This window comes from Drosophila ficusphila, unplaced genomic scaffold, assembly GCF_018152265.1.
Source record: "Drosophila ficusphila isolate 14025-0441.05 unplaced genomic scaffold, ASM1815226v1 contig_414, whole genome shotgun sequence".
Lineage (NCBI taxonomy): Eukaryota > Metazoa > Arthropoda > Insecta > Diptera > Drosophilidae > Drosophila > Drosophila ficusphila.
Genome location: NW_025064328.1, coordinates 18622493 through 18648280, shown reverse-complemented (window position 1 = coordinate 18648280; position 25788 = coordinate 18622493). Strand labels below are relative to the sequence as shown.

At 45.2% G+C, this 25788-nt stretch overlaps 7 protein-coding genes across 12 annotated transcripts; 2 read left to right on the top strand and 5 right to left on the bottom strand.

Moving 5' to 3' along the window:
- Window positions 1-26: 26 nt before the first annotated feature.
- LOC108093876 (unconventional myosin-Va) lies at window positions 27-8791 on the top strand. Of its 3 annotated transcripts, XM_017194219.2 has the most exons (18): window positions 27-374; window positions 875-1688; window positions 1751-1989; window positions 2065-2553; window positions 2612-2705; window positions 2768-2994; window positions 3142-3165; window positions 3982-4095; window positions 4151-5037; window positions 5099-5625; window positions 5683-5818; window positions 5964-6061; window positions 6153-6333; window positions 6391-6903; window positions 6965-7096; window positions 7160-7688; window positions 7746-7970; window positions 8029-8791. In XM_017194219.2, exons 1-18 carry the CDS (start codon window positions 345-347, stop codon window positions 8170-8172), a joined length of 5403 nt encoding a protein of 1800 aa, XP_017049708.1. In that variant the 5' UTR covers window positions 27-344; the 3' UTR covers window positions 8173-8791. The 3 variants fall into 3 exon arrangements, with proteins under 3 accessions (XP_017049708.1, XP_017049709.1, XP_017049710.1); XM_017194220.2 differs by lacking the exon at window positions 3142-3165; XM_017194221.2 differs by lacking the exons at window positions 5964-6061; window positions 6391-6903; window positions 6965-7096; ... (1 more) ...; window positions 7746-7970; window positions 8029-8791 and having other exon boundaries at window positions 6153-6292.
- A 66-nt stretch (window positions 8792-8857) lies between these two features.
- On the bottom strand, window positions 8858-10610 carry LOC108093877 (elongation factor Tu). The gene is made up of 3 exons (XM_017194222.1): window positions 10050-10610; window positions 9225-9990; window positions 8858-9111 (listed from the first exon to the last, which is right to left on the bottom strand). Exons 1-3 carry the CDS (start codon window positions 10452-10454, stop codon window positions 8912-8914), a joined length of 1371 nt encoding a protein of 456 aa, XP_017049711.1. The 5' UTR covers window positions 10455-10610; the 3' UTR covers window positions 8858-8911.
- Window positions 10611-11704: 1094 nt separating this feature from the next.
- LOC108094066 (zinc finger protein 62) lies at window positions 11705-13960 on the bottom strand. Of its 2 annotated transcripts, none has more exons than XM_017194507.2 (3): window positions 13495-13960; window positions 13067-13429; window positions 11705-13012 (listed from the first exon to the last, which is right to left on the bottom strand). In XM_017194507.2, the coding sequence occupies exons 1-3, from the start codon at window positions 13897-13899 to the stop codon at window positions 11990-11992; spliced, it is 1791 nt and encodes a 596-aa protein (XP_017049996.2). In that variant the 5' UTR covers window positions 13900-13960; the 3' UTR covers window positions 11705-11989. The 2 variants fall into 2 exon arrangements, with proteins under 2 accessions (XP_017049996.2, XP_043064047.1); XM_043208112.1 differs by having other exon boundaries at window positions 13067-13409; window positions 13495-13607.
- Window positions 13961-14189: 229 nt separating this feature from the next.
- Window positions 14190-16556, bottom strand: LOC108094041 (zinc finger protein 287). 2 transcript variants are annotated; one of them, XM_017194474.2, is made up of 4 exons: window positions 15990-16556; window positions 15667-15930; window positions 15246-15608; window positions 14190-15189 (listed from the first exon to the last, which is right to left on the bottom strand). In XM_017194474.2, the coding sequence occupies exons 1-4, from the start codon at window positions 16275-16277 to the stop codon at window positions 14344-14346; spliced, it is 1761 nt and encodes a 586-aa protein (XP_017049963.1). In that variant the 5' UTR covers window positions 16278-16556; the 3' UTR covers window positions 14190-14343. The 2 variants fall into 2 exon arrangements, with proteins under 2 accessions (XP_017049963.1, XP_017049964.1); XM_017194475.2 differs by having other exon boundaries at window positions 14190-15177.
- A 96-nt stretch (window positions 16557-16652) lies between these two features.
- On the bottom strand, window positions 16653-18695 carry LOC108094042 (zinc finger protein 287). The gene is made up of 3 exons (XM_017194476.2): window positions 18117-18695; window positions 17709-18062; window positions 16653-17650 (listed from the first exon to the last, which is right to left on the bottom strand). The coding sequence occupies exons 1-3, from the start codon at window positions 18543-18545 to the stop codon at window positions 16697-16699; spliced, it is 1737 nt and encodes a 578-aa protein (XP_017049965.1). The 5' UTR covers window positions 18546-18695; the 3' UTR covers window positions 16653-16696.
- Window positions 18696-18989: 294 nt separating this feature from the next.
- Window positions 18990-22266, top strand: LOC108093833 (GPI ethanolamine phosphate transferase 2). 2 transcript variants are annotated; one of them, XM_017194162.2, is made up of 7 exons: window positions 18990-19248; window positions 19312-19870; window positions 19928-20058; window positions 20125-20342; window positions 20401-20594; window positions 20653-21383; window positions 21441-22266. In XM_017194162.2, the coding sequence occupies exons 1-7, from the start codon at window positions 19085-19087 to the stop codon at window positions 22207-22209; spliced, it is 2766 nt and encodes a 921-aa protein (XP_017049651.1). In that variant the 5' UTR covers window positions 18990-19084; the 3' UTR covers window positions 22210-22266. The 2 variants fall into 2 exon arrangements, with proteins under 2 accessions (XP_017049651.1, XP_017049652.1); XM_017194163.2 differs by lacking the exon at window positions 18990-19248 and having other exon boundaries at window positions 19754-19870; window positions 20130-20342.
- On the bottom strand, window positions 22134-25439 carry LOC108093832 (origin recognition complex subunit 1). Its single transcript, XM_017194161.2, is given in 4 exon segments — window positions 22134-22987; window positions 23055-23936; window positions 23997-24674; window positions 24677-25439. Coding segments are annotated over 4 exon segments (2769 nt in total). The 5' UTR covers window positions 25296-25439; the 3' UTR covers window positions 22134-22397.
- Between the last annotated feature and the right edge of the window lie 349 nt (window positions 25440-25788).

The window sequence follows — 25788 nt, the reverse complement described above, 5'->3', positions numbered from 1 at the left end:
CAACAAAACATCAGTCAGTCGGTTAGTGACAGAGACGGAAGTTTGTTTGTTTTTCTCATAATTTGGAGTTTTGTTCTAAAATTACCAATGATTTTGTAAACTCTATTAAAAAAATTTAAACGCGTTTGGACTGCAAATTTTTAGTAAACTACATAGCAACAGCGAAAATGGAAATTTAAAAAGGCTGACAGAGCCTGCAAAAAAATTCACCAAAACAGAAAAGGGGATAAAGCTAACGGGATTTATGAGCCCAAATCACTCTTGCACCCACGCGGAGTAGGAAGAAGAGGAGAGATAAGGAGAAGAAGGAGTAAAAGGAGCGGACGAGGCCGCAAGTGTAAACCATGTCGAGCGAGGAGATGCTATATGCGCAGGTATACACAGTATATATATTGATGCCCCACAAGTGCATCGTGGCAGATTGCGGCGGTGTCGGTGTCGTCTGCAAATGGTGCCAATATAAAATTGCACCCATAACGTGATTTTCCCCTGGCCAAAGTATGCGTGCCTGTGTAGGTGTGTTGGTCATTTTCCAGTTCTTGGCCCTGATTTGTTTCCATGACAAGTGATTACCCACTGATGACTGCATCGCAGCCCCCAAAAATGTTTGGCAGTGAATCACAGGGCGGTCTTATCGGCCCGGGAATTGGACGAGCGATAAGCTAGAATGATAACAGCGTTTTGGATGACGTCTCTGGAGGAGATTCGGGTTAACTGCAGGTCGTGACACTCACTAATCGACCACTTTACCGAGCTCTGGGAGATCTGAGCGTAGTATTATTATATTATATTACCCTACTTGGGTATTCTTCCATCAGCTGCTGGGGTTAGTGCTTGTTATGACCTCCAATAATCACAAACATTTCTTTTTCAGGGCGCGAAAATCTGGATACCCCACGTGGAACAGGTATGGGAGAGTGCCACACTAGAGGAGAGTTATCGAAGGGGCGCTGGCTTCCTGAAGATTTGCACCGAATCTGGAAGCCTCAAGGAGGTCAAGCTAAAGGCCGATGGCAGCGACTTGCCCCCGCTGCGCAATCCGGCCATACTGGTGGGACAAAACGACCTCACCACCTTGTCCTACCTGCATGAGCCGGGGGTGTTGCACAATCTGCGTGTCCGCTTCTGCGAGCGTCAGATTATCTACACCTACTGCGGCATCATCCTGGTGGCCATTAACCCTTATGCGGAGATGCCGCTCTACGGACCGAGCATAATCCGGGCATATAGGGGCCACGCTATGGGCGATCTGGAGCCGCACATCTTTGCCCTGGCGGAGGAGGCGTACACAAAATTGGAGCGCGAGAACTGCAACCTCAGCATCATAGTCAGTGGAGAGTCGGGTGCCGGTAAAACGGTGTCCGCCAAGTATGCGATGAGGTACTTCGCCGCCGTAGGAGGCTCCGAGTCAGAGACTCAGGTCGAGCGTAAGGTGCTGGCATCTTCGCCGATCATGGAGGCATTTGGCAATGCAAAGACCACCCGGAACGACAACAGCTCTCGCTTCGGAAAGTTCACCAAGCTGCTTTTTCGTAATCAAATGGGCGTGATGTATCTGCAAGGGGCCACCATGCACACCTACTTGTTGGAAAAATCCAGGGTAGTATACCAAGCGCAGGGCGAGCGCAATTATCACATATTTTACCAGTTGTGCGCGGCCCGGGCCAAGTACCCGGAATTGGTGCTCGGTAAGACCAGAATGACTCTTTGATTTTCGCACAGTATTTGATTGAACACATCTTTATCACAGACCACCAGGACAAGTTTCAGTTCCTTAATATGGGCTGCGCTCCAGACATCGAACGCGTTTCTGATGCGGATCAGTTTAACGAAACCGTACAGGCCATGACTGTGCTGGGTTTCTCCATTCAGCAGATAGCGGATATCGTAAAAATCCTGGCCGGAATACTCCATTTGGGCAACATTCAAGTGTCAAAGAAGTTTAATGAGGGCACAGAAGAGGAGGACACGGATTCCTGCGAGATATTTGTAAGGCATATTTAACAAAACCGATATCATATTCCTTATACTTTGTACTAAGTACTTCATCTATCCACACCTTAGCATAATGACATCCACCTGCAGATCACCGGCGATCTGCTACGTGTGAGCGCCGAGGATCTGCGCCGGTGGCTTTTGATGCGTAAGATAGAGTCGGTCAATGAATATGTGCTGATACCGAATAGTATTGAGGCGGCGCAGGCGGCGCGGGACGCCCTAGCCAAGCACATCTACGCCAAACTGTTCCAGTACATCGTCGGTGTGCTAAACAAAAGCCTCAACAACGGTAGCAAGCAGTGCAGCTTCATTGGCGTCCTCGATATCTACGGCTTCGAAACGTTCGAGGTGAACTCTTTCGAACAGTTTTGCATTAACTACGCAAATGAAAAGCTCCAGCAGCAGTTCAACCAGCATGTGTTCAAGTTGGAGCAGGAGGAGTACCTCAAGGAGGGCATAACCTGGACTATGATTGACTTCTACGACAATCAGCCGTGCATTGATCTAATTGAATCTCGACTGGGAGTGCTGGACCTGCTCGACGAGGAGTGTAGAGTAGGACTTTGCTGTTCTTCGGTTTTAAAATCGTTAATTAATTTTTGTGATTATGCAGATGCCCAAGGGCTCAGACGAGAGCTGGGCTGGCAAGCTCATCGGAAAGTGCAGTAAATTTCCGCATTTCGAGAAGCCCCGCTTCGGCACCACAAGTAAGTTGTTGATATTCATAATCAATTAAAATCTTACAGTTATTTCAATTGCACGTTTTAAGGTTTCTTTATTAAACATTTCTCCGACACGGTCGAGTATGACGTGAACGGATTCTTGGAAAAGAATCGTGACACTGTCTCCAAGGAGCTAACCCAAGTGCTTAGCGAATCCAACATGTCCCTGGTCAAGCAGGTGATGACTCTCGAGGAGATTGACACATTAAGCGTGGATACCGCCAAATCGTCCACTTTAGGTGGTCGTGTCGTGATCAGTGCTGGCCGCAAACAGGTTTGTGATTACCCAAATGCAGCACGGAGCTCATGAATCAAACTGCTTTGTACATTAGTCCACCTGTAACCGTTGTCTTATTGCTATCTGTATTTTCCATACGCTTGTCGTTTGCTCACCACCAACGTCCTTCGGAATGTCCAACAGCAAGGGAACGACACCCGTCGAAGAGTTAGTTACAACCTTTTTAAATTTTTTAAAAATGACTAACAGAACGACATATAAAATTGTAATCATCCACTTCTTTGTTCATTTTAACCCTAACCAAGTTCTAATACTGAAGTTGTAAGATAAGACACTTATACCCGTTACTCGATACTTTGTTGAAAAGGAAGAAAGAAGGTACAAGGAATAACCTGCGAACGCCCTAAATTATCATAATGAGGAATTTCAGCCGAGCTGATCTAGCTATTTCTGTCTGCCCGTATAAACGTCGAGATCTTTAGAACTACAAGTGCTAGAATAACACCTGTACTGTTAGGATACTCAAAAATACGCAGTCCCTTTGGGGATGTGTCCACCTTGATGTCTGTTCCACATTCTGGATATCTTGAAAACGATATAAATTTTAAGAAATTTACCACACCCTAATTTTACACCCACGAGCCGGAAAATTCTTTACCACCCTCAGTTAATGGCGTACTGAGTGGGTTTTTTTTAATTAGTCTATACTTTCACCCTTCTTTGTTATTAAACTTACAGATTTTTATAGTGACGAATAGGCAAATAGGCGAAAGAAGTTTTCAAAAAGTTGTCCCGCCAATTGAAAATTGCTTTTCTGAGTAACGTTTATCTGATAGTCGAGACAGTTGACTATAGCTCTTGCTCTTTTTTTTAATTTCTTTTAAATTTCTAGGTTCAGAAATAATTTAAAACTATATATACTAAAATATTTTAATTTCACATGTTTAACTTAAAGAAATCATTTTTTTGTGTTTTTAAAATTGTAAAGTCGCTTTATTAATCCTTTTTAATTTTTGTTATAAGGTGGTACCATCCAAGCAGCATAGGAAAACGGTGGGATCACAGTTTCAGGAGAGCTTGGCCTCGCTAATATCCACGCTGCATGCCACAACACCGCACTACGTGCGCTGCATCAAGGTGAGAATCGAAACTTTCAATTATAAATTCCTTCAATTATGATTACCCCGCGCAGCCCAACGACGACAAGATTGCCTTCAAGTGGGAAACGGCAAAGATTATTCAGCAGCTAAGGGCCTGCGGTGTGCTGGAAACAGTTCGGATTTCTGCGGCGGGGTTCCCCTCGCGGTGGCTTTATCCCGACTTTTACACTCGCTACCAGCTGTTGGTTTTCCGCTCCAAGCTCGACAAGAACGACATGAAGCAGTCGTGTCAGAACATAGTGATGAAGTGGATCCAGGACGAAGACAAGTATCGCTTCGGAAACACTCAGATCTTCTTCCGCGCCGGTCAAGTGGCGTTCCTCGAACAGGTGCGGGCTAACTTGCGAAAGAAGTACATCACCATTGTGCAGTCGGTGGTGCGAAGATTCATCTACCGGCGTCGATTCCTGCGCCTCCAGATGGTGATCAACGGTATACAGCGGCATGCGCGCGGCTTTCTCGCCCGCCAGCGTGTTCAGAAGATGCGGGAAGCGCGGGCGGGGCTGATCCTATCAAAATACGCTCGAGGTTGGTTGTGCCGTCGTCGATATTTGCGCCTTCGCCATTCTATTTTCGGCATACAGACCTATGCTCGTGGAATGATGGCCCGCAGCAAATTTAACGCGATGCGGGATCACTACAGGGCGGTGCAGATCCAGCGGTTTGTGCGCGGGGCCCTGGCGAGGCGAGCCTATCAGAAGCGACGACGCAACATCATCATTTGCCAGGCGGCGATTCGCAGGTTTCTGGCTCGCCGTAAGTTTAAGCGCATGAAGGCCGAGGCCAAAACCATCTCGCACATGGAAAATAAATACATGGGTCTGGAAAACAAGATCATCTCTATGCAGCAGCGCATCGATGAGTTAAACCGCGACAACAGCAACCTAAAGCACAAGACCAGCGAGATCAGCGTATTAAAGTCCGTATTTAAAGAAATAAGAATTTTGACATACAGATTGTTATTGTATTTTTCTTCGCAGAATGAAGCTTGAACTAAAAAAGACCCTGGAGGGAGAATTTAAGAATGTAAAGGCCGCCTGCCAGGACAAGGACAAACTGATTGAAGCCCTCAACAAACAGCTGGAGGCGGAGCGGGATGAAAAAATGCAGCTGCTTGAGGAGAATGGTCATGCGCAGGAGGAGTGGCTCAGCCAGAAGCAGACGTGGCGCCTGGAGAACGAGGAGCTGCGCCGCCAGATCGACGAAATTATCGAGATGGCAAAGAACGCAGAGGTCAGCCAGCGTACCCAGGAGGACCGCATGCTGGCTGAGATTGACAACAGGGAGCTGAACGAGGCCTACCAGCGAGCGATCAAAGACAAGGAGGTCATCGAAACTGAGAACTACATGCTCAAGGAGGAGCTTAGTCGACTCACGGCCGGCAGTTTTAGCTTGCACGGCCGCAAGGCTAGCAATGCCTCCAGTCAAAACGAGGACGATGTGGGCTACGCTTCTGCTAAAAACACGCTTGACATTAACCGGCCTCCGGATCTGCTAAGCAAGAATTGTAAGACCACTACATCTAAAGTCGTTGTGTAGACTAATTAATAATGTTTCTGTTAAGATTCTTACAACGATTCTACCAGTCTTGTTGTAAAGCTGCGAGCCATTCTCGAGGAGGAGAAACAGAAGCACAAAAACCTGCAGGAGCAGTACTTGAAGCTGGCCAGTCGCCACAAGCCCACCGAGGATTCGTTCCGGTAAGTACTCAAGACCCTGTTGCCAAAATACTGACACGAGATCGCTACCCGAGATCGATGTTGCCCCAAGTCTTTACAACTAAAACCAAACTACATTTGTCTACATCTATGTGTTATTGCCGCACACTGCTCACCACTAACATAGCGTCTCCGAGCTTGAGGTAGAGAACGAGAAACTGCGCAGCGAGTACGATCAGCTGCGGACGAGCATAAAACACGGTGTTGAGATCAACGAGCTCAATGGTAACAGCCCACGCACGCTGTGCGACCCACAGAGTTGTCCAACTGAACCACTTTTCGTTCTTCCTTCTTCTCCCTCTCTTTGCCATTGCAGCTCAACATGCAGCTTTACAGGAAGAAGTCCGTAGGCGCCGCGAGGAATGCATCCAGCTGAAGGCGGTCCTGTTGCAGCAAAGCCAGTCGATTAGATCTCTAGAGCCGGAGAGCTTGCAACTGCGGGGCAACGATGTCAACGAACTTATGGAGGCCTTCCAATCGCAAAAGCTCATTAATCGGTGGGTTGCGATATAGAAAAAGAATGAAGTACTTATCTTTTCATCCTACTTTTGCAGTCAATTAGAGTCCGAGCTTAAGGCCATTACGGAGGAACACAACAGCAGGCTTATGGAGATGACGCAGGAGATTGAACGGTTAAACAACGAAAAGGATGAACTTCAGAAGGTGATCTTTGAAAGTATCGATGAGTTCGAGGAAGCCAATGTGGATACCCTAAAGCAGAACGACCGCTATCTGCGTCGGGAACTGCAGAATGCTGTGGCTCAGTATCTGGTTGTGCAGGAGGAGCTCAAGCTGGCCAATGCCAAGCTGAAGGCCTACCGGCAGGATGGCGGCCAGTTAGAACACAAGCTGGAGGAAGAGATGAGCCGCAACAAGGCCAACGGAACATCCACCGACGTGGGCGCGAATGTGACCAAGCAAAAGTCTCAAAATCCACAGGGTCTCATGAAGTTCCACAGCAGCGATCTGGACAAAATATTGCAGCGTCTGCTGAGCGCGTTGACTCCACGCACAGTGGTCGGCCTTCTGCCAGGTTTCCCAGCTTATCTCATCTTTATGTGCATCCGGTATGTTTCCTTGCTAATACAATATAAGAATATTTATTAATATTTTTTTTTGTTAATCAAGATACACCGATCTGACCAATGCCGACGATGATGTGCGCGAGTTGCTAAGCAAATTTGTGATACAGATCAAAAAAATGCACCGCACGCCGCATCCGATTGAAAACCGCGTCATTTGGCTTGTTAACTCCATAACGTAAGCGAAGTAAAACTCTACTAAACATAGAGTTTAATGTTCCTTTATACCCTTTTGCAATAGACTGCTCAACCTTCTCAAGCAATACGGCGATGTGGAGGAGTATGTGAAGTTTAACACTGAGAAACAGAATCAGCAGCAGCTGAAGAACTTTAACCTGTTCGAGTACCGCCGTGTAATTCTTGATTTGATAGTCAATCTGTATCAGGCCCTGATCATGCAGATCCAGGGCCTGTTGGACCCCAAGATAGTGCCAGCCATTCTTAACAACGATGAGATCCAGCGTGGGCGACAGGCACATGGAATGCGTAGCCGGGCCACGTCAATTGGAGCCGCCTCATCGCCAGAGCACGGAGGCGGTCCAGCCTGGAAGCAACTAATCGGGCAGCTGGAACACTTCTATAAGCAATTCCAGCACTTCGGCCTGGACAACTGCTATGCGGAGCAGATATTCCATCAGCTACTTTACTTTATATGTGCTGTGGCCCTCAATTGTTTGATGCTGAGGGGCGACATTTGCATGTGGGAGACGGGTATGATAATACGCTATAATATCGGCTGCATTGAGGATTGGGTCCGTAGCAAAAAGATGGTAGGTCGGGTTACTTAACTTTATTGTTTATAGATTAACGTGTTTTGTTTCTTTCAGTCAAACGATGTGCTGTCACCGTTGGCGCCTCTAAATCAAGTATCCCAACTGTTACAGTCCCGGAAAAGTGAGCAAGACGTTCAGACCATCTGCGATCTGTGCACTTCACTGAGCACGGCTCAGGTGCTTAAGGTGATGAAGTCCTATAAACTGGATGATTACGAGAGTGAAATAACAAACGTATTTCTTGAAAAACTGACCAAGGAACTTAATGCCCGACAAACGGTACGTAAAAAAACTATTTAAATATCCGATATCCTTACATTTCCAATGTGTCTTTTAGCAAAAGAGCATTAGCGATGAATTTACCATCGACCAGAAGTTCATTCAGCCTTTCAAGGTGGTCTTCAGGTATAGCGACATCAAGCTGGAAGATATCGAACTGCCTTCTCATCTGAATCTGGACGAGTTTCTAACAAAGATTTAAGAGTCGGATTTGTCAATCGACATACATGACATCGTTTTCTTTTTGTGTATTATACGGTATAATGTTTGGAGAAATGAATAATGTTCTTATGCTTAGAAAATCTATTAGACAATGAAACGATGCTTAGCACTGTTGCCGCAATACATGTAGTTCCTGTTTAGTTTAAAATTACCCACCATTTTCCATTCAATTTGTATCCATTCCGATAATCAAATGGCTACTATCCCGAATTGCCAATCTTTTTTTGTAATACGAAACATTTGTAGTAAATGTATAAAAGGTTATGAACCAACCTTATAATGTGAAACGCAATAAGTGCCGGGAGTAAGACTCCGACCATAAAAAAACGAGCATTCCTTGCCTGAACCTTGTACCTTAGAAACAATATATATATATACACATATGTATACAATAAATGTACTTAACCGGGCCAATTTGTTGCCTAAAGTAAATCTTGTAACGCCGAAACTGCAGATTATAGGCTAAGACTCATAGAGAACACTATTGCATTGGTGTTGCATTCCATCTATTTATCTACTCTCATTTTCTGTTTGTAATTTGTTATTTCTGCTTTGGCCATGGCTTAGGACTATGAAAGTAATAAAAAACCTAAAATATGTTGGCATTTGTTTTAAACATTCTAAGCAATTTACCCTAACAGATACATATATATTAACAAAAACAGTTTTTCGTGTATGAATAGCAATTTATGAATTTGTACAAATATAATTGCGAGTCGTTAACAATCCACCAGCGCTTTCGACAGCTTGTTCTTGGGAAGGTCCAGGGAGGGCAGTCGCTGCATAACCATTCCGGTGGCCACTGTGGCTCCATTCTCGCGTATGGTGAAGGCCTGACCAGGTGTCATGACCATTTTTCGCAACAGAGTGACGCGCACCTGGCCATGCTCACCCGGCATCAGCATAGCCTCACTGGGAACTGAAATTAATTTGGAACTGGTATTACTAATTGAACTAAAACATAATAATTCCAGCTGTATAACGTTAAAATTGACTTATCACTTATTAGTTTGACCTAATGTAACTACTTACTTATATCTATACGTGCCGGAACATTCCACGTCTGACTAAATAGCTGCTGAATGTACTTGGAGAGCATTGGCTTGGAGCGACCACCCTCCGCCCGCGAAAGTAGGTACATGGAACCCTCAAAATGGTTGGAAATGTCCTCGGAACCCGTTGCACACAGCAACATTCCGCGCTCCACGGCAGATATCTTGATGCCTCGCAGTAGGGCGCCCACATTTTCCCCGGCCTGCGCCTGAGGCACACTCTTCCGAAAGATCTGGATGTCACTAATGCTTGTTTTCAGGTTCTGATTGAAGCCAAGCAGATCAGCATCTGCATTCCGGGGAATAGTGCCGCGTTTAATGGTGCCAACTACCACGGTTCCCCTTCCGGGGACCGTAAAAGCATTGTCAATGGGCAGGATAAATGGGGCAGTTACATCGCGCTGGGGCGTTGGTATGTAGGAATCGCAATGTTCCAATAGCTTTTCAATAGAGGGAACGCCAAATTCAGACTTATCCTCGCGGAGAGCTAGCAATGCTGAACCACAAATCACAGGGCTGTTGACACCATCAAAGCCGAAATCACTCAACATCTCACGCATCTCAATTTCTACCAGTTCGAGCACCTCCTGGTCAACTAGGTCGGCCTTGTTTATAAACACTATAATGCGCTGAATGCCAACCTGCTTGGCGAGCAGCAGGTGTTCCCGCGTCTGTGGCATCTGACCATCGGTGGCAGCCACAACAAGGATGGCGCCATCCATTTGGGAGGCCCCCGAGATCATGTTCTGCAGTTCACAGGAAAAATAATGTATTGAACGGAAAATTTTGCACTCTGGCTCTTTACCTTAATGTAGTCCGCATGACCCGGGCAGTCCGTGTGAGCGTAGGTGCGCTCAGTGGTGGCGTAGCCAATATGGCAAGCGTTTATGGTTATTCCGCGCGCCTTTTCCTCGGGCGCCCGATCGATCTGGTCATAGGAGCGGTACTCCGCCAGGCCCTTTTGGGACTGGATCCTTGTGATGGCGGCGGTCAGGGTCGTTTTTCCGTGGTCCACATGACCGATGGTGCCTACATTGCAGTGCGGTAACTCACGCAGGTCGCTTGCCGGATTTTTGTCAGCACTGGTGGCCAGCCAACGGAGTCCGTTCCATTGGCTTTGCTTGACGCCGACAACCGGAAGTGCCTGCGTAGTCCGGCGCAGAAACAAAAGGTCACATGGACGCCACAATTTGGGAAACAGTCCGCTCATCGCTCCCTTTAAGAATCCGAGTGCAGGGCACGTAACACAGCGCAAACCACAACAAAAACAGCTGATCCGCCAGTGTTAACCAGCGCAAAATTGGTGGACTGGTACTTTTACGATCAAATTTTGACAAGCACGTAAGGATTTTAGAAATTTAAGATTTGACTTTTCAAAAAGTCCACATCGAATATGAGTGATAGGAAAAAATTATTAATAAATAAATATATAATAAAATTGTTTATTTATTACATAAATTATTTACACAATGTCAATATCACAAAGGAGAATGCTAAAGTGTGCTATGGTTTTTGGGTGGGTATTAATATTAATTAAGCTGTACTTAAACTAAAAATATAGAACAGGCAATCAAACTCTGCAATATTTCTGGTTGTTTCTAAAAAAGAAAGCTTAGGAGCTTGGCTTTATATATGTAAGTCATTCTATAAATGACCAATTTTGTGAAAAAATCATATGCGATTCGGCTTTTACGTCGGAATGGCTTACCGAGTCTAGTCTGTCAAGCGTATAATTTTCAAAGAACTTGGAGAGAAGGGAAAGACAAAAATAAAAAAATTCTAGAGCTAATGAAAGTTTTTGCAGCTATCCATTTAAAGGAAGGTAACGAAGTAGGTAACGAACGATGTTTAACAAGATCAAAAGCTTATATACATAAATCGTTCCCATCTTCAAAACACCTAAAAAATACCTTAAAGACATAAATATCCATTTGTTAAGTAAAAATATCGACCAAATTAAAAAAAAAAATATGCTCTGTTGTAAGTTTTGTATTCTCTGAGTAGAAAAAAAGTGGGCTCTGGCCCATATTAATATATTGAGACAGTTTTGCTTCATACGCATCTCATACGCTGAGGAAGAAAATATGGAATATTTTGAATGGATATGGAAGTTTAATCAGGATACCGATCCCAGCCATCCCGAACACTGGTTTAGAAATGATTATAGGCAAAAAGATAATGCTATGAAGTACCCTCCCCAATTGGTGATCTTAATTCCTATTAAATTTGAAAGCTGTAAAATAAAGATCTTCTTGAAAATGTGAAGCCCGAGTTTTATTATAAAAAATACTCATAAAAAATTTATAGTAAAAAAATAATACTTTCGTTACAATATATTTGAGAGCAAAAATTAATTATTATTTATCCCGAACCAAAATATAAAAAAATTTTATTTCAATAAAAATAAACAAATATGTAATGAAATGAAAAAATTGTATTTTTTTTAAATATCCAAATGGTTCATTTTTAAATTAAGTTTAGAAATATTAAATGAAAAAAAATAATAAAAAAATTAATTTTTTAAATCCGAAATGTTAGGTTTAGCATAAGGTTTTAAGTCAAAATGTATCTAAAATATTATATTATTTTTTACATGTAAAAGATTTTTAAGCCTGATTGATATTTTTAAAATACATCACTTTAAAGTTACCTTGGCGAGTTATCAGAAATGGTGCATTTTTAAAATTATACCCAAATGTAAACCTTATTTTCTAAATATAAATGCCTAACATGGATAAATATTTTTCACTTGTTGGAAATGTCTTGGGGCAGGGGGAATGTGTGTGAAAAGAGGGCGTCGTTTGTCTGCTCAGCCACCTTCAGAGTGCTCTTGATGATCTTGTGGGTGCGTCGCATGTGAACGCCCAAGCTCACCCGCTCCGAGAAGCGCGTGGTGCAGAGGGAGCACTGCAACGTCTTCTCCTTGTGGATGTGTCGGTGTTTGACCAACGCGTTGGCATTGGTAAAGGCTTTTTGGCAGACTTCGCACACCTTGTCGCGGATGTTAAGGTGCGCCTTTACGTGGTCCTTCAGGTCGCGCTTGGTCAGAAAGTCCTTGGGACACATGTCGCACTTGAAGGCCCGGATCTTTGTGTGCACCGCCGTCACGTGCGTGGTCATTTGTATCTTCTGCTTGAACGACTTTCCGCAAAACTCGCAGACAAACGGCTTGGCCACGTGCTTCTCGTCGTGGGTGCGCTTGTGGCTAGCAAGCTGGTTGCCAAAGGCGAAGCTCCGGTTGCAGATGTCGCAGGCGAACGCCTTGCTCATATGTACACGCTGGATGTGCTGCTGCAGGTGGCATCTTCTGTCGAAGTTCAGCTCGCATAGCGTACAACGGAACCAGCCGCCTTCGCCCATCTTGTGATCCCGAAACTGATGAGCCTGTAGCGCGTGATCCGTGCTGAAGGCTTGCTCACAAACTTCACACTTTAGCTTCTGGCGGAATGTCTTGGTGGGCATGAAACTCCTACACCACTCGATGTACCGTTTCTCGGCTAGCGACAGGCCCACTGATTGCACATCCGTTAGGGTTTTTATTCGGCGCGAGTACCACTGGCGCATGCTCTGAATACTATCGTAAACATCATAGTGATTGATTAAGCCCAGCGAAATCTCCACACTTAGTAAATCGGTCATCTCAATGAGTGATGACTTGCGTTCACTTAGATTGGAGAAGTTTTTGTGCGTCGGATCGTACAAATGCGGATACTTGGAGTACAGCTCAATGAAAAGAGTGGTCAGTCGGTTTTCCTCCGTAAACACGAGCTGTCGTCGAGAGGTAAAATTGAAGCATTGGCTTATAATTTATTAGCAGCTCACCTTTATCTTTCCATCGCTGTCATCTTCATCGCTATCGGCTTCATCGGGGCATCCACGATCTGCGAGAAAGCCGTACTTCTTGTGATAATAGAGTGGTACTTTGGTCAGCTTTTGGGTTTTTTTCTGCCGCGTAATCGCAGCATACTGGGCGTGCAGACTGGCAATGCATTTCTTAAGTTTGTAGGATGTGAGGTGGAGGTTTGCGGTGGCCTTCAACTGCTTCAGCATCTCTTCGTAGGCTGCTGTGCGCTTCTCCTTGTTCTTGTACGACTCATCCGCAGGATCCCATAAGCAGGTCTGATTTTTGTAGAGCTCGATAAACTGAGTGATTCGTGGACTTCTTCTGTAAAACGTGGGATTAAACTGCCAGAATGTAAAATAACTCGATAAATAAATATTTATGTTTTGCGGTAAAGACAGTATCTTACCTTGGAAAGGGGAACGTAATTTGTTGAATTGCCGGTGTCTAGTTCGCAGTCAACTGCTATGGAAGGGTAATCCGCCACGTCTTCCTCTCCGCTTGCGCTTTCGTCCTGTGAGGATACGGGCAGATCCACATACATATCCTCGGCAAGGCAGTCTTCCCGGGGCTCCTCCATTATAAACACTTTTGCTGGCTTAATCTCGGTCTCGCTTTCGGCAGAAGAAATGCATCCGGAAGCATCCAGTTCTTCCTGCGTTTCTGATATCGTGTTCTGGTGCTCCTTGACATGCATAATGAACTCCCGCCACCGTCTGAATTCCATTTCCACGGAGCACTCATTTTGGTGCAGACAAGACAGCACAAAATGCTCGTAGTTGTTCTTGGCCAAAATATTGCCGCAAATCACCATACTTTACATCCAAACAAAAAAATTCCAATGCAAGCACGCACAACAAAGCCATGTATCGATAAGCACCTGCTGTTTAGTGTTGGAAAATTACTTCGAAGAAATTGATTGATAAGAAATCGAGTCGAATATCCAATGCTTAATTTTGAAAACCTACATTTTGTATTTCTTAAATAAATGTTATTTATATATATTACAATTATAATCGTTGTTTATGAAATTTTTAATTACCACTTTAAATCATTTTAATTTCAAGTTTATCGTTGATTCAGAAAATTATAAATGAGACACAATTCGAACATTTTCATATATTTTTCTTATAGGGAGACGTTTAATTTATGATTAACATTAATTATTTGTTAAATGCTTCTCGACAGCTTAAGTTATTTTCTGACAAAGAAAATATGACGTGAAGCTAATGATTTAAAAGCATAAGGATTAAGTTAGTCAGTAACTCATTCCCTCCCTGTGACTCCGGCGATGTCTGGACAGCGAAGAATGATCGTAAAATGTGGCTTCGCAGTATTCACATTTCTTATCACGAATATTTAAGTGCCCCTTGATGTGGTTGGCCAACTCGAACTTCTTTCGAAAGGTCTTGCTGCACATGTCGCAGCTATAGGGGCGTATATTAAGGTGGACACCGTTGACGTGGTGGTCCAGAAGCAGCTTGAGCCGGAATGTCTTGCCGCAGATGTCGCAGACGTGTGGTCTCTCGCCCGTGTGAATTAGCGTGTGTACTTTTAGGTCGTTGTCCACTGCAAAGGTCTTCTCGCAGTACTGGCACTTGAGCTTTCGTTCGAAGTGCGATCGCAGCTTGTGCCTGTCCATGTCCACCTGCCGGTCAAAGCGTCTCGGGCAGAGGTTGCAGAGGTAGGGGAGGTCGCCCAACTGATGAGCCTTGAAGATGTGCACTCTCAGGTTGTAGTCTCCGTGGAAGCGCTTCTCGCAGTAGTCGCAGTACAGAACCTGGCTTTCCGATCCCTTCGCAGGCAGAAAGCTGCACATGCGCAGGTACTGCACCTCCTGCTTGCTGCACTTCTGAATCAGCTCCTTGGATTTCAGGCGACGCATGGCGTCGTATAGCCAGCGGCGCAGCTTGTTGACCGCAATGTAAATGTCCGTCTCGTTGCACTTCACTACTGGCTGGAATTCCTTGGCCATCTTTCGGTAAGCACTCGCGCGCGCCTCCACCGATCCGAAGTCTGACAGCTCGTTGTTGTACAGACCGGGATAATTAGCGTATGTCTCGATGAAAGCACTGGTGACCAGGTTTTCCTCCTTAAAGTTAAGCTACAATGAACGGTTTCAACTAAATTGGGTCAAATAGAATGTTGATATTTTATTACCTTTATTACAGTCAAGTCGTCGTCCTCTTCTGCGTCTTTGGGAGTTACGGTGGGTGCCACACTAAGGTAATCACACTTAGCAAAGTACCGCGCTGCCAGTCCGACTAACTTTCCTTTTTGTTTTGTCTCCAAAGCTAGGGTATACTGAACGTGCAGCTGTTCGAGCGTTCTCTTCAATTCATCTAAGTTAAAAAGAACGTTGGCCTTGTTGTCCATACGTTCCATTATAGCCTCGTAGGCCATATTCCGCGCTGGATCATCTTTGTAATGTTCATCAGAGGGATTCCACAGACATGGATGCTCTCTGTACGCGTGAATCAAATGCAGAACCCGTGGATTGCTTCGAGTGAAGGACACTTTAAACTAAAGAATATAGTTTAGTTTGACGATTTTCAAATGAATGGCTCTTGATCATGATCACCTTGAAAACCTGTCCAGGTCTTTTTCGTCTGGGCGGCCGTCCAGGTCTTCTTGGTGGTGCTAGGTCATCTTCAGACATATAGAAGTCACTGCAGTCGACTTCATCGTCGTCCGTGTTTAAAGGGATGTGATTTTGAGAGTCATCACCCATGTTTGTGGTTGTATCTCCTGTAGGATTTTCGGCCGAATTTCCCTCCGGTATAAATTCGCAAAAATCGACTGTGGGATCCGACCAAGCGGTGGCGTCCTCTAGGTATTGAACATCCTGTAGAACACAAAGCAGAAGTAATTAAAAAAATAAGGATTTACATTTTAGAGCCTTACAGTGCCATCGGGCTGAAGCCATTGATCCTCGGTGTTATTGTTTTCGATTACTTCAAAAAAATCGTCAGGGCCATAGGTGATGGCGGTGTCTGCAGCGTATATTTCCGCTGGCAAGTCCTGTTTTGTATCAACTGGATTTTGGTCCTCTTCCTCACAGTAGTGGGCGGTCTTCACATGGACGATGAACAATTCCCAATCTTTCAGTTCGCTCTCTATCGTGCAGTATATGCACTTCAGCCGGAATAGCTCGTACTTGGAGTTGGTAACCACGCTGCCGCACACCTCCATGCTCGTGTTGGCGGTCCCAATTCAAGAAAATGAACAATATTCTGACTAAATCCGCGTTTATTTACGATACGATGCCTTTACGTTTTTGACAGTGTTGCATAGCGATGAAATGTAATCGAAATACATCAGTTGGAATATCGCGAGACGTAACGGCATCTATCGGAATATTTTTCAAATATGTATTAAAAAAAACCTTTTTTCTGCTTGATTTATATTGATGTAAGTACATATAATAATGCACATCTACAAAAATGTTTGCTTAAAAATTGGCAGAGGTTCCAAAAAACATAATTTAGAAGAAAATCACATATACCCTAGCTAGATGGGTTTTCCCTCCTGGGATATGAGTTAATAAAATAATAAAATGAAAAAGTATTTATATTTAAATATTTAATTTAAGATTAAATATTTAACCGACTTTAGTGGTCGGCTTCCGTAGCCTCCTTAGGCTTTTGAGAGTTGTTGCGAACAATGTTGTGGGTGCGTTTCATATGCGTATTAAGACCCACGAATTGGGAAAATCTGGAGTCGCACAGTTTGCAGACGAACTTCTTTACATCGGAGTGAATCTGCCGGTGACGGATGAGAGAATGACCGCTGTAGAATGCTTTGCCGCACACATTGCAGATTTTGTCACGGATATTCAGATGGCCTTTAACGTGATCTGTCAGGTGGACCTTTTTTTTGAAGTCCTTGGGACACATGGTGCACTTGAAGGCTCTGATTTTGGTGTGAATGGCAGTAACGTGGAGCTTCATTTGGGATCTAAGTCGGAAGGCCTTGCCACAGTGCTCGCAGATGTATGGCTTGTTACCCGTATGCGTGCGGATATGCAGCCTCAGGTCCGAAGGCACAGCGAATGTCCTCTCACAGTGGGTGCACCTGTGTGTCTTGCCGATGTGGACCCTCTTAGTGTGGTTTGTCAGCTCACCACGCATCATAAAACTTCGGTCGCACAGAGTGCACTTGAACGGAAGCTCGCCAATGTTGTGCTCCTTGAATATATGTGACTGCAGTACGTGATCCGAGAAAGTGACTTGCTGGCAGATCTGGCAGACCAGTCGCTGTTTGAACATTTTTGGCGGCATGAATTGGCACACCTCCATGTAGAATTTCTCGCCCTCACTAACAGCATTAATGGGATGTTTGGCGCTCTTATAGTACCACTGACGAAGATTTTGGATCGCGCGAAAGATGTCATCGCTGTTGATGTCCTCATTGGGCACAGAGATCTCCGCTGCCATGCTTTCATATGCTTGTTTTCGTGAATTTATGTTAGAAAACTCCTTATGCGTAGAATCATACAGTTGCGGAAAGTTGGCATACATCTCTATCAGGTCGGTGGTCACCTTGTTTTTTTTCGAAAAGTCCAGCTGTTGAATAAAGGTAGGTTTTTATTGGATTTTGTTGTAACTAGTTTCAATTTCTTGCCTTGATCTTATCGTTTTTGTTAGCCTCTTGGTCATCTTTGCTTGCCTTCAGGAAGCTGCATAGATTGTAGATACTAAAAGGCAATGAATAAGGTTTCTGATTTCCAGAGAGTACTCGCTTGTGAACGGTGTTGAACTGCGTGTGTATTTTTTTGATGGCCAATTTCAGTGTAATCTCGTTTAGGAATATGGACTCCGAGGTCTCCAAATCCGCTTGCATTTGCTTTAGAGCTTCTTTGCATGCCCGGGGCTCCTTGTAGTCGCTATTTTCTGGGTTCCAAAGGCAAGGATGTGTTTTGTAGAGCTCTATAAACTTTAAAGTTCTAGGATCCCGGCGAAAAAAGGATGGTAGAAACTAAAGCACCAGACTGGGTTATTTTGATGTATTTGTCTTATTCTACGCGAATACCTTATATGTTGGCAGAGTATACAATGTAACTCTTTCTGAAGTTTGCCCACTTTGCTCCGATTCCTGGTCGGACTCCTGCTGACATGAAGCTTCTGAAAGATCAGACTCCTCTGGCGCGGCAATCGAAGAGCCAACTGCTTCTATGTCGAGCTCTATGTTAGCCTCCTCCTCTGATTCCTTTTTCCCAGTCATCAGTTCTTGCGTTTGTGGTTCCCCAGCTAAATGCTCCTGTTTAAATTCCATTTCGAATTCCTCTATTTCAGCACTATCTTCCCGAAATTGGATCAACTCGTGTTTGCTATGCACGTTGCGGATGTGGGTCACAAATTCCTGCCACTGAGCAACCTCCACAATCGTGGGACATTGGGAGCAGCTCATCAAAAACTTCTCGTAGTCCCCACTTACACAAATAAGGCCGCAAGTTTCCATTTTAAGTTAGGAACAAAAATCAGAAGCGTTTGTTTATATCCTAACTAATTGGAAGCCATGAGTGTAGTTTAAATAAATCGTAAAGGGGTTTATGACATATTTGGTATTGATTTTTTGAAATGGAAGCATTTGATTAGATTTAATTCTTTTGTTTGTTTATGTTACTTAAAGTTTTTTTTTATATTATTCATTTTTTGTTTGTTTATCTACTTGAGGTTATTTTGTTAGAGAATCCAACTAATAAAATAAAATGGTTGATATTAGCGCTTAAATTAAGTTTGTAATGAAAGCTTAAAATGAAATTTAAAAATATTTTGACAGCACACATTTTCTAAATTATATTATTATTATTAAGTGCAAGACACAAAAACCCTAAATCTACGCCCTTGAAAAGTGTTCTTGTCGCTCATCGATAGCATGCTGCGGTTATCGATTGGCTAGTGTTTATATTTTTCTTCCAGCTGACAGGCGGCATTTTTCGGTGTTGTTGTTTTGTTGGTTTTTTTTAGTGGAGGAGAACTTCCAATGAAAACGATACAATGGAGCAGCACAAGGGTCGGCTGGTTTACACCATCAGCATGCTCTCGTTGTTCCTCTGCGGCGCAGTACTGTTTCTGATCGGCTTCTTTCCGGCCTCCTACTCCGTGGCAGAAGACCAGAGCACCGTGCCTGAAGGCCGGCCCACCACATTGCACGGCGTCAAGTAAGTATATGGGTAATATTCGTTGAGATAAGACCGATAACGCTGGTTACTTACCATTTGCAGACTGACGCCACCACCACCTGCCTATGACTCCTTCGTACTGCTACTGATCGATGCTCTGCGAGATGATTTCCCGAATGCCACGTCTATGCCGGTGGCTCATTCAAGAGCCTGCGAGAAGCTGATTCTTCATGTAGACATTCCGACGGTGACAATGCCTCGACTTAAGAGCATCACCACCGGCACCCTGTCTAACTTCATTGACATTGCCTTGAACGTGGGCCACACACAGCAACTGCAGGACTCCTTGCTGCACCGCCTGAATCACCATAATCGACTTATTACCTTTGCCGGTGATCACACCTGGGTAAAACTATTTCCCAGCGAGTTCACGCGGCAAGCCGAAAACCATGACTCTTTTTATGTAAACGATTTTTACGAAGGAGATAGAAATGTGACCAAAACCCTGGAGGCGGAGTTGGAAATTAATGACTGGACCCTGCTAATTTTACACTATCTGGGCCTGGACCACATCGGCCATGTTGAAGGAAATGCCAGTCCCAGGATCCCGCTTAAGCTTAGGGAAATGGATGAAGTGGTGCAGAAAATATTGAAACACAAGGTCCACTATTAGAAAATTTATGTAAGGCGTATTTACAAAACAACGTTCTTTTTACAGAGTTTTACAAATAAAATGCTTTTGCTGACGGGAGATCACGGCATGGCTGATGGTGGTGGACATGGCGGAAATACGCCAGCCGAAACTCTGGTACCTCTTTATCTGTACTCTAACAATTGCAGCCAGACCACGTAAGCCTTTGGTATTACTTTGGGAGTCATATCCCTAATCTATTTTTTATATAAATTGTGTTTAAGTTCAGCTGCAACGAAACGCTACAACCAAATCGACTTAGCGCCCACTCTCTCAGTGCTTCTGTCTGTTGAGATACCTACCCTATCCATCGGTTGCTTGATTCCAGAGATGCTGACCTCGTTGTCCCTGGAGTACCAGATGTACGCTTATTTTTACAACGCCCATCACTTGCTCAACAAGGCGCGTGTAAAGTTCGGTCATGAAAAAGTTCATCGGAGTGGTGAGAACGTAGTCGCGTAGACGGTTTCCATAATAATACTCTTTACTTGATCCTTCAGATTTCTACACGTGGTATCAGAATGCTACATTGCTGCACAAGAAATTGCTGCTTGGTGGAGCTAGTCAGGTGTTCTACCAGAATGCCAAGCTAAATTACATGCGGGTGGCTCGTGAGATTTCGGGTCTGCTCTCTGAATCCCTTGTTAAGTTTGACTACGGATTTATGGCCATAGGACTCGCCTTAACGACAGCGGTATGTTTAAAGACCAGTTTAAAACTATGGTTACATCAAAAAATTGTTGATCTTCCAGACATCCCTCCATACTGTGATCAGCGTGTTGTATTTGGATCTCACTGAACAGCTTCAGTTGGACAGTTTGAAATGGGGACAGCTTCTAGTTTCCGCGATTGCGGCAGTCCTTCTAAATGTGGCCAGTCATGCACTGGATATAATCCTAACCAGCACCATGCTCCAAAGCATTCTGCTTATGGCACCTATTGCCATTGCTGTTTATTTAATAATTGATGTGGCGCAGGCGCTGCTAAAGATTGCACTGCCTCCGATATACACACGGCGCCTAAAGATCTCCATTCCGTTGCCGCTACCTCTGCTAGCTTGTTTTGCTATTCGCACCTTAACACTTGGTTCCTCGTCGTTCATTGAGTACGAGTATAAGACCTGGTATTACCTGGGTAATACCCTTATCTTGCTGACTGCATTCCGAACGCTGCGACGGCGCATCACTAAAACTAACGTGGAACTAGATGGTCGTCATCTGTACACCATTGCATCAACGTGTCTTTGGCAGATGCGCAAAGTTTTCGTAATGCTCATGCTGCTCACATTGATGCGCTATATACACAGGTTGCAGGCCATCCGAAGTACAATAATGATATTCTCACTGTTGTTGCTGTGGGCGCGCCTGCATCGTCACAGCCAGTTGCCGCAGTCGGTGGCCAGTGCAGCAGCATTGTTTATGGTTTATTGCTTTCGCGGACTGAACGGTCAGGTGCACTTCATCGAGGTCCCACAGTATGCCGCGTATGTTTGAATTGAACTATATAACAAAACTAAACTAATCTCTCACTCAATTTCCAGTGCTAAACTCATGGTGCCCACGTTGGTCATCTTCTGGTGCTGTCTGGCATTGGTTTTTGTGTTGGGCTACCGTGCAGCTCTGCCTCAAACGCAGAGTTTCGAAAGTGCTCCTCCCAAAAGTGTGCTGCTGCAGCTGCTCCAGACGAACCTCACCAGCTCCCTGCTGCTAGCTGCACTTCTACAAAAGGTCCAAAATATCCTACTGTTGCCAGTGCTTCTCGTGGCCCTGCAGCAAACCTACAAGCTGTGCGATGTTTTCGGGACCAGTACCCGAAAGTTCTCCGTGCGGTTGGTGCACGTGTATAAGATCATAATGACCATATTCCTGGCCAGAATGTTCTTTTTTTACCAGGGCAACTCGAACAGCTTGTCCACGATCGACCTGACGCCAGGCTACATCGGGCAAACTAGTTACAACCCAGTAATCGTTGGCCTTTTCGTCACCCTCAACACTTACAGTGCGGAGATTCATGCATTCCTTTATTTGGTTGTCCACACTCTGCGCTCTGATCTGCGGAGTGTCGGCATCATGCATCTGCAGCCGCCTTATTCCATTGCTGCGGATTCACTGATAGCTCCACTCTACGCCGCGCTTATCATGTTGCCGGCGGCTTTCTACCTCTTTCTGTTGGTAGGCTTTCGCTACCACCTTTTCATCTATTCCGTTTTTTCCCCAAAAGTACTCTATGACTGTTACACTGTGCTGGTGTTTTATTTGGTTTTTATAGTAACGAGTTTGTACTTTAGATTGTTTAAACATGATGCTTAAAACTAAGAATTAATTTAAAAATGCATAAGCTATTACAAAGATGATTGATGACGAATAGAAGGGCGAAATTCGCCACTTTTGCAGTTTTCATTTTAGTGTTATAAGTGGAAGTCAGAATGTAAAATTGCAAATGAATTGACTAAGAACTTCCCAGGTTACCTTCCAATCTTTGCTCTTTAAGTATTCTCTTAACTGGCCACTTCTCCCACGCGGAGGGCGTAGTGAATATCATCAGCGCTGACGTTAAGCAAGATTTTCTGGAAGAGATCATTGCGCGAGTGCTCGCTGATTATTAGACGTTCGGCGCCCAGTTTGGCGCACAAGCGAAGGGCACGTCCTGGCGGCGGTAAGGCCACACCAGTGAACGCAGCGATCGTCTCGGCCTGCATGTAGACTCCCATGAAGGTCGTTTCCTCGACGCCAGTTCGTGTAACCTCCGCTGCCACAGCCTGCAGAAAAATCTGCTCCAGCCGCGAGCAATTTTTGATGGCCTGCACCTTCGCACTAGCTATCATCTCCGCCAGCGCCTGCTGCACATGCAGCATGGTCACGCACTTGACCTGGGCTGTATCGGCGATTTCAGTGGCCCGCCTACAAATATCTAGCGCCCGACGAGCATCTCCAGAGACGGCCGCCACCTTGCGTGCCACCAGCTGCACGGCCTCGCCCTTGAACGCCTCCGATCCACCTAAACGTGCGGTGACGATCTCCTGTAACTGCTTGTGGCTGTACGGTTGGAAGGTAAGCCGGGTGAGTCCAAGCCGAGAAGTAACCTTGCCTAAAAACAAATTGAGATTTTATTAAATTTTTCCAAATTTTATCCTAGTTTTGGAAATTACACTTACCCATCAGCAGCCGCTCAGGCAAATCCATAGTGTTGGCTATGGTAACCACCACCAGTTTGGCCGCCGACTTGGTGGGCCAGTCAAGCAGGTTATAGACCACGTCCTGGCGCCGGTTACACAAGATATCAAGCTCGTCGACCAGCAGCACAGTGGTTACTCTTCGTGGTGCTGAAGTTGTAAAGCGCTTTTCCAGCAGTGAGTGTGCCTGCTCCCATGATACAGTTTTGCCCGTGAGCTGTTTGTAAATCTGAACGTAGGCCTGACGCGGCTCCGTTAGTCGCATGCCATTTATCTCCAGAAACTCGAAAGCGGGCAGCTCATTCTGATTTGCTAGACGCTGCAAGGTGCGTATTACACCGGTGGTGGTGGCTGTTTTGCCAGTGCCCGGAACTCCCGACACATACATGCACCCACCGCACTGATCCTGGATCTTGCCCTCCAGGAACGCGTATATGTTGTCGAACTCCCGCTCGCGGCAGGGCAGACTTTTGGGCACGACGGACACGTGAAGCTGTTCCCTCGCCAGCTCCAGCTGTGATTTGCTAGTCTCCTTTGCAGGCCGATCTGTGCGCTGCTGCATGGTAGGACTAAGCTCGCCGGCCCGAATCTTCTTCATCTTCTGCGAGGGCGTCATTGGGGCTGCTGTTGCGGCTGTGGCTATTCCTTTGCTGGGAGTCATCGCTATTTTTGTTGTGGTGCTGGAGCGGCGCGATCGCGTGGGCGTCTTTTGAACAGTTTTTTTCGGTGAGTAGTCCTCGTCGTCATCCTGGACTGTTTTTTTAGGCCGGCCTCTTTTCGGAGTGGATATAATGTCATCGTCCTTGAACACGCGCTGTTCCACAATATTGGACAAATGAATACTTCGTCTGGGAGTGCCGTCGGCTAAAACAATCAAAATAGATTATTCAAGCATGATAAACTAAAACTAAAACTTCTACTTACCCAATCGGCTGGTGGCTGATTTAAGAATACTCTTGCGCCTCGTTGATGGCGTCTGTTCATTGCCCGTCGCTGGTTCCAGCAGCTCCTTGGACTTTTTTGTGGGCGTGTGGTAGATATCGCCATTTGATACGCCCAATCGCTTGCGTGCCTGGGTATTGGGAGCTTCTTTGAGCTCTTCAAGCGACAAGGGATCCTCGTCCGTGGATGCAAGCCGAACCGAACGTCTTCTCTCTGAGATGCGCAGCTTGATCTTCATCTCGTTGGAGGGTGTCTTGGGATCCGGGGTTTGCTGAACAATCGAGTAATTGAGGCAGTCTGAGTCGGCGGTGGTGTCTGCTCCCCGATCCAAACTGAGATTGAGGTTGCGCCTTGCTGCCGAAGCTCGGGATTTCGGCGTCTCAACTTTGGCATTCTTTTCGGTAAGCGGCGAAGCCGGCAGATAGTTGGCATTAATCTCCGATGCCGCCTTCTTCTTTTCCGACAGACGCACTACACTGCGCCCACCCACGATCTTAATGGGCGATACCTTGTTTTCGCAGTTGAAGTAGCTGACATCGACGAATTCCACAGAACTGGCCGCCGCCGTAGAGGAACGCCGTCGCTTTTCCACCCCTGCTCCTGCCTCTTCAGATGCGGCATTCTTGCGGGCAGAAGCTGACCGTTTGTATTCTTTGTGGCAGTTAGCGATTTCCGTGTTAAACGGGGTTTGTCCTCCGGCTCCTCTAGGTGAATTTCCAAGGGAATCAAGCGATAACTTCGCTTCACCTTGACAAACCTGTATCGGCTGACAAACATGGGGCAGGCTGTGGTCTTAACTTTGCCCAAGTGGCGGTTAAGAATCTCCTGCGCCGAGATTTTCGAAGTGCCTTCCAGGACGATACACTTACGGTAGATGGCGCCAAGGGCTACGTCGTTGTCGTATGGGCGATGCTCCTCGACCACTTCCAGGCTGAAGTCGATGGCCACGTTGTCGTCGTCGAATTTATTGTGGGGAATAGCCCTTGGCCAGGAATACCACTGGACAATGGCGCGGTAAGGCTCGCGGTCGGTAAGCTCGCGCAGCTCATACATGTACAAGATCCTAGCCACGTCACAGCCTCTTACGGTGTCCGGCTCGGCTGCATCTGCATTGGACACCAATATGAATTCGCCGACCGTCAGAGTCAGCGGACCGTAGATACACTTCTGGTAGAAGAACACGTTCTTGTGCTCGAGATTCTTTACCGGCTGCACTGCGTCATGAGCTCCGATCCACTTCACCTGCTGGCCCACACTGAGGGCGTTCTCTTTGTTAACCATCTCGTTTATCAAACATTCGCCGACGTCAGCAATAATTTATTTAGGTTCCGATCTATTTTGTAGCACTTCGACTAGTTTCCTCTTCTTCGATCAGCTTGTCGCGCCGTTTACAGTTTTTTGGCGCGATTTAACGTTTGGCGCTTTTCAGCACTATATAATTCAAAACCGGACTGCTAACTTGATTAAAAGTAATCGATTTCTTATCGGCGATGCCGATAACCCATTTGAAAATTTAATATCGTGGAATTTATTTTGCTATATCAAACGCAAATTAATATTTTTATATTGTAAATAAGACCGACAGTGTTTAACAAGATAAAGCAGCGATAAATATGTACTATTCTAATCAAATGTTTTAAAATGTTTAACTGAAAAAAAACCTGTTGATATGGTAAAGTCCTCGAACTATTTTTGTGCAATTTAATAAAACCTACAAAAGGAAAAAGAGGGAAAGCCTAGAATAAAAAAACCTAGCTTGTATGGAAAATATAAG

Bases quoted from the DNA above. Each gene is read 5' to 3' on its own strand.
- LOC108093833 (XM_017194162.2), top strand. From the start codon at position 19,085: ATGGAGCAGCACAAGGGTCGGCTGGTTTACACCATCAGCATGCTCTCG. The intron at 20,343-20,400 runs GTGAGAACGTAG...TTGATCCTTCAG, and splicing joins TGAAAAAGTTCATCGGAGTG to ATTTCTACACGTGGTATCAG. The intron at 20,595-20,652 runs GTATGTTTAAAG...TTGATCTTCCAG, and splicing joins GACTCGCCTTAACGACAGCG to ACATCCCTCCATACTGTGAT.
- LOC108094041 (XM_017194474.2), bottom strand. From the start codon at position 16,277: ATGGAGGTGTGCGGCAGCGTGGTTACCAACTCCAAGTACGAGCTATTC. The intron at 15,931-15,989 runs GTAAGGCTCTAA...TGTGTTCTACAG, and splicing joins GGCTTCAGCCCGATGGCACT to GATGTTCAATACCTAGAGGA. The intron at 15,190-15,245 runs GTAATAAAATAT...CGTTCATTGTAG, and splicing joins ACGACTTGACTGTAATAAAG to CTTAACTTTAAGGAGGAAAA.
- LOC108093877 (XM_017194222.1), bottom strand. From the start codon at position 10,454: ATGAGCGGACTGTTTCCCAAATTGTGGCGTCCATGTGACCTTTTGTTT. The intron at 9,991-10,049 runs GTAAAGAGCCAG...TGTGAACTGCAG, and splicing joins GTCATGCGGACTACATTAAG to AACATGATCTCGGGGGCCTC. The intron at 9,112-9,224 runs GTAAGTAGTTAC...AATTAATTTCAG, and splicing joins TCCGGCACGTATAGATATAA to TTCCCAGTGAGGCTATGCTG.
- LOC108093876 (XM_017194219.2), top strand. From the start codon at position 345: ATGTCGAGCGAGGAGATGCTATATGCGCAG. The intron at 2,554-2,611 runs GTAGGACTTTGC...GTGATTATGCAG, and splicing joins TGCTCGACGAGGAGTGTAGA to ATGCCCAAGGGCTCAGACGA. The intron at 7,971-8,028 runs GTACGTAAAAAA...TGTGTCTTTTAG, and splicing joins AACTTAATGCCCGACAAACG to CAAAAGAGCATTAGCGATGA.
- LOC108094042 (XM_017194476.2), bottom strand. From the start codon at position 18,545: ATGGAAACTTGCGGCCTTATTTGTGTAAGTGGGGACTACGAGAAGTTT. The intron at 18,063-18,116 runs GTATTCGCGTAG...CTGGTGCTTTAG, and splicing joins ATACTCTGCCAACATATAAG to TTTCTACCATCCTTTTTTCG. The intron at 17,651-17,708 runs GCAAGAAATTGA...TTTATTCAACAG, and splicing joins ACAAAAACGATAAGATCAAG to CTGGACTTTTCGAAAAAAAA.
- LOC108094066 (XM_017194507.2), bottom strand. From the start codon at position 13,899: ATGGTGATTTGCGGCAATATTTTGGCCAAGAACAACTACGAGCATTTT. The intron at 13,430-13,494 runs GTAAGATACTGT...ACATTCTGGCAG, and splicing joins ATTACGTTCCCCTTTCCAAG to TTTAATCCCACGTTTTACAG. The intron at 13,013-13,066 runs GTGAGCTGCTAA...TCTCGACGACAG, and splicing joins ACAGCGATGGAAAGATAAAG to CTCGTGTTTACGGAGGAAAA.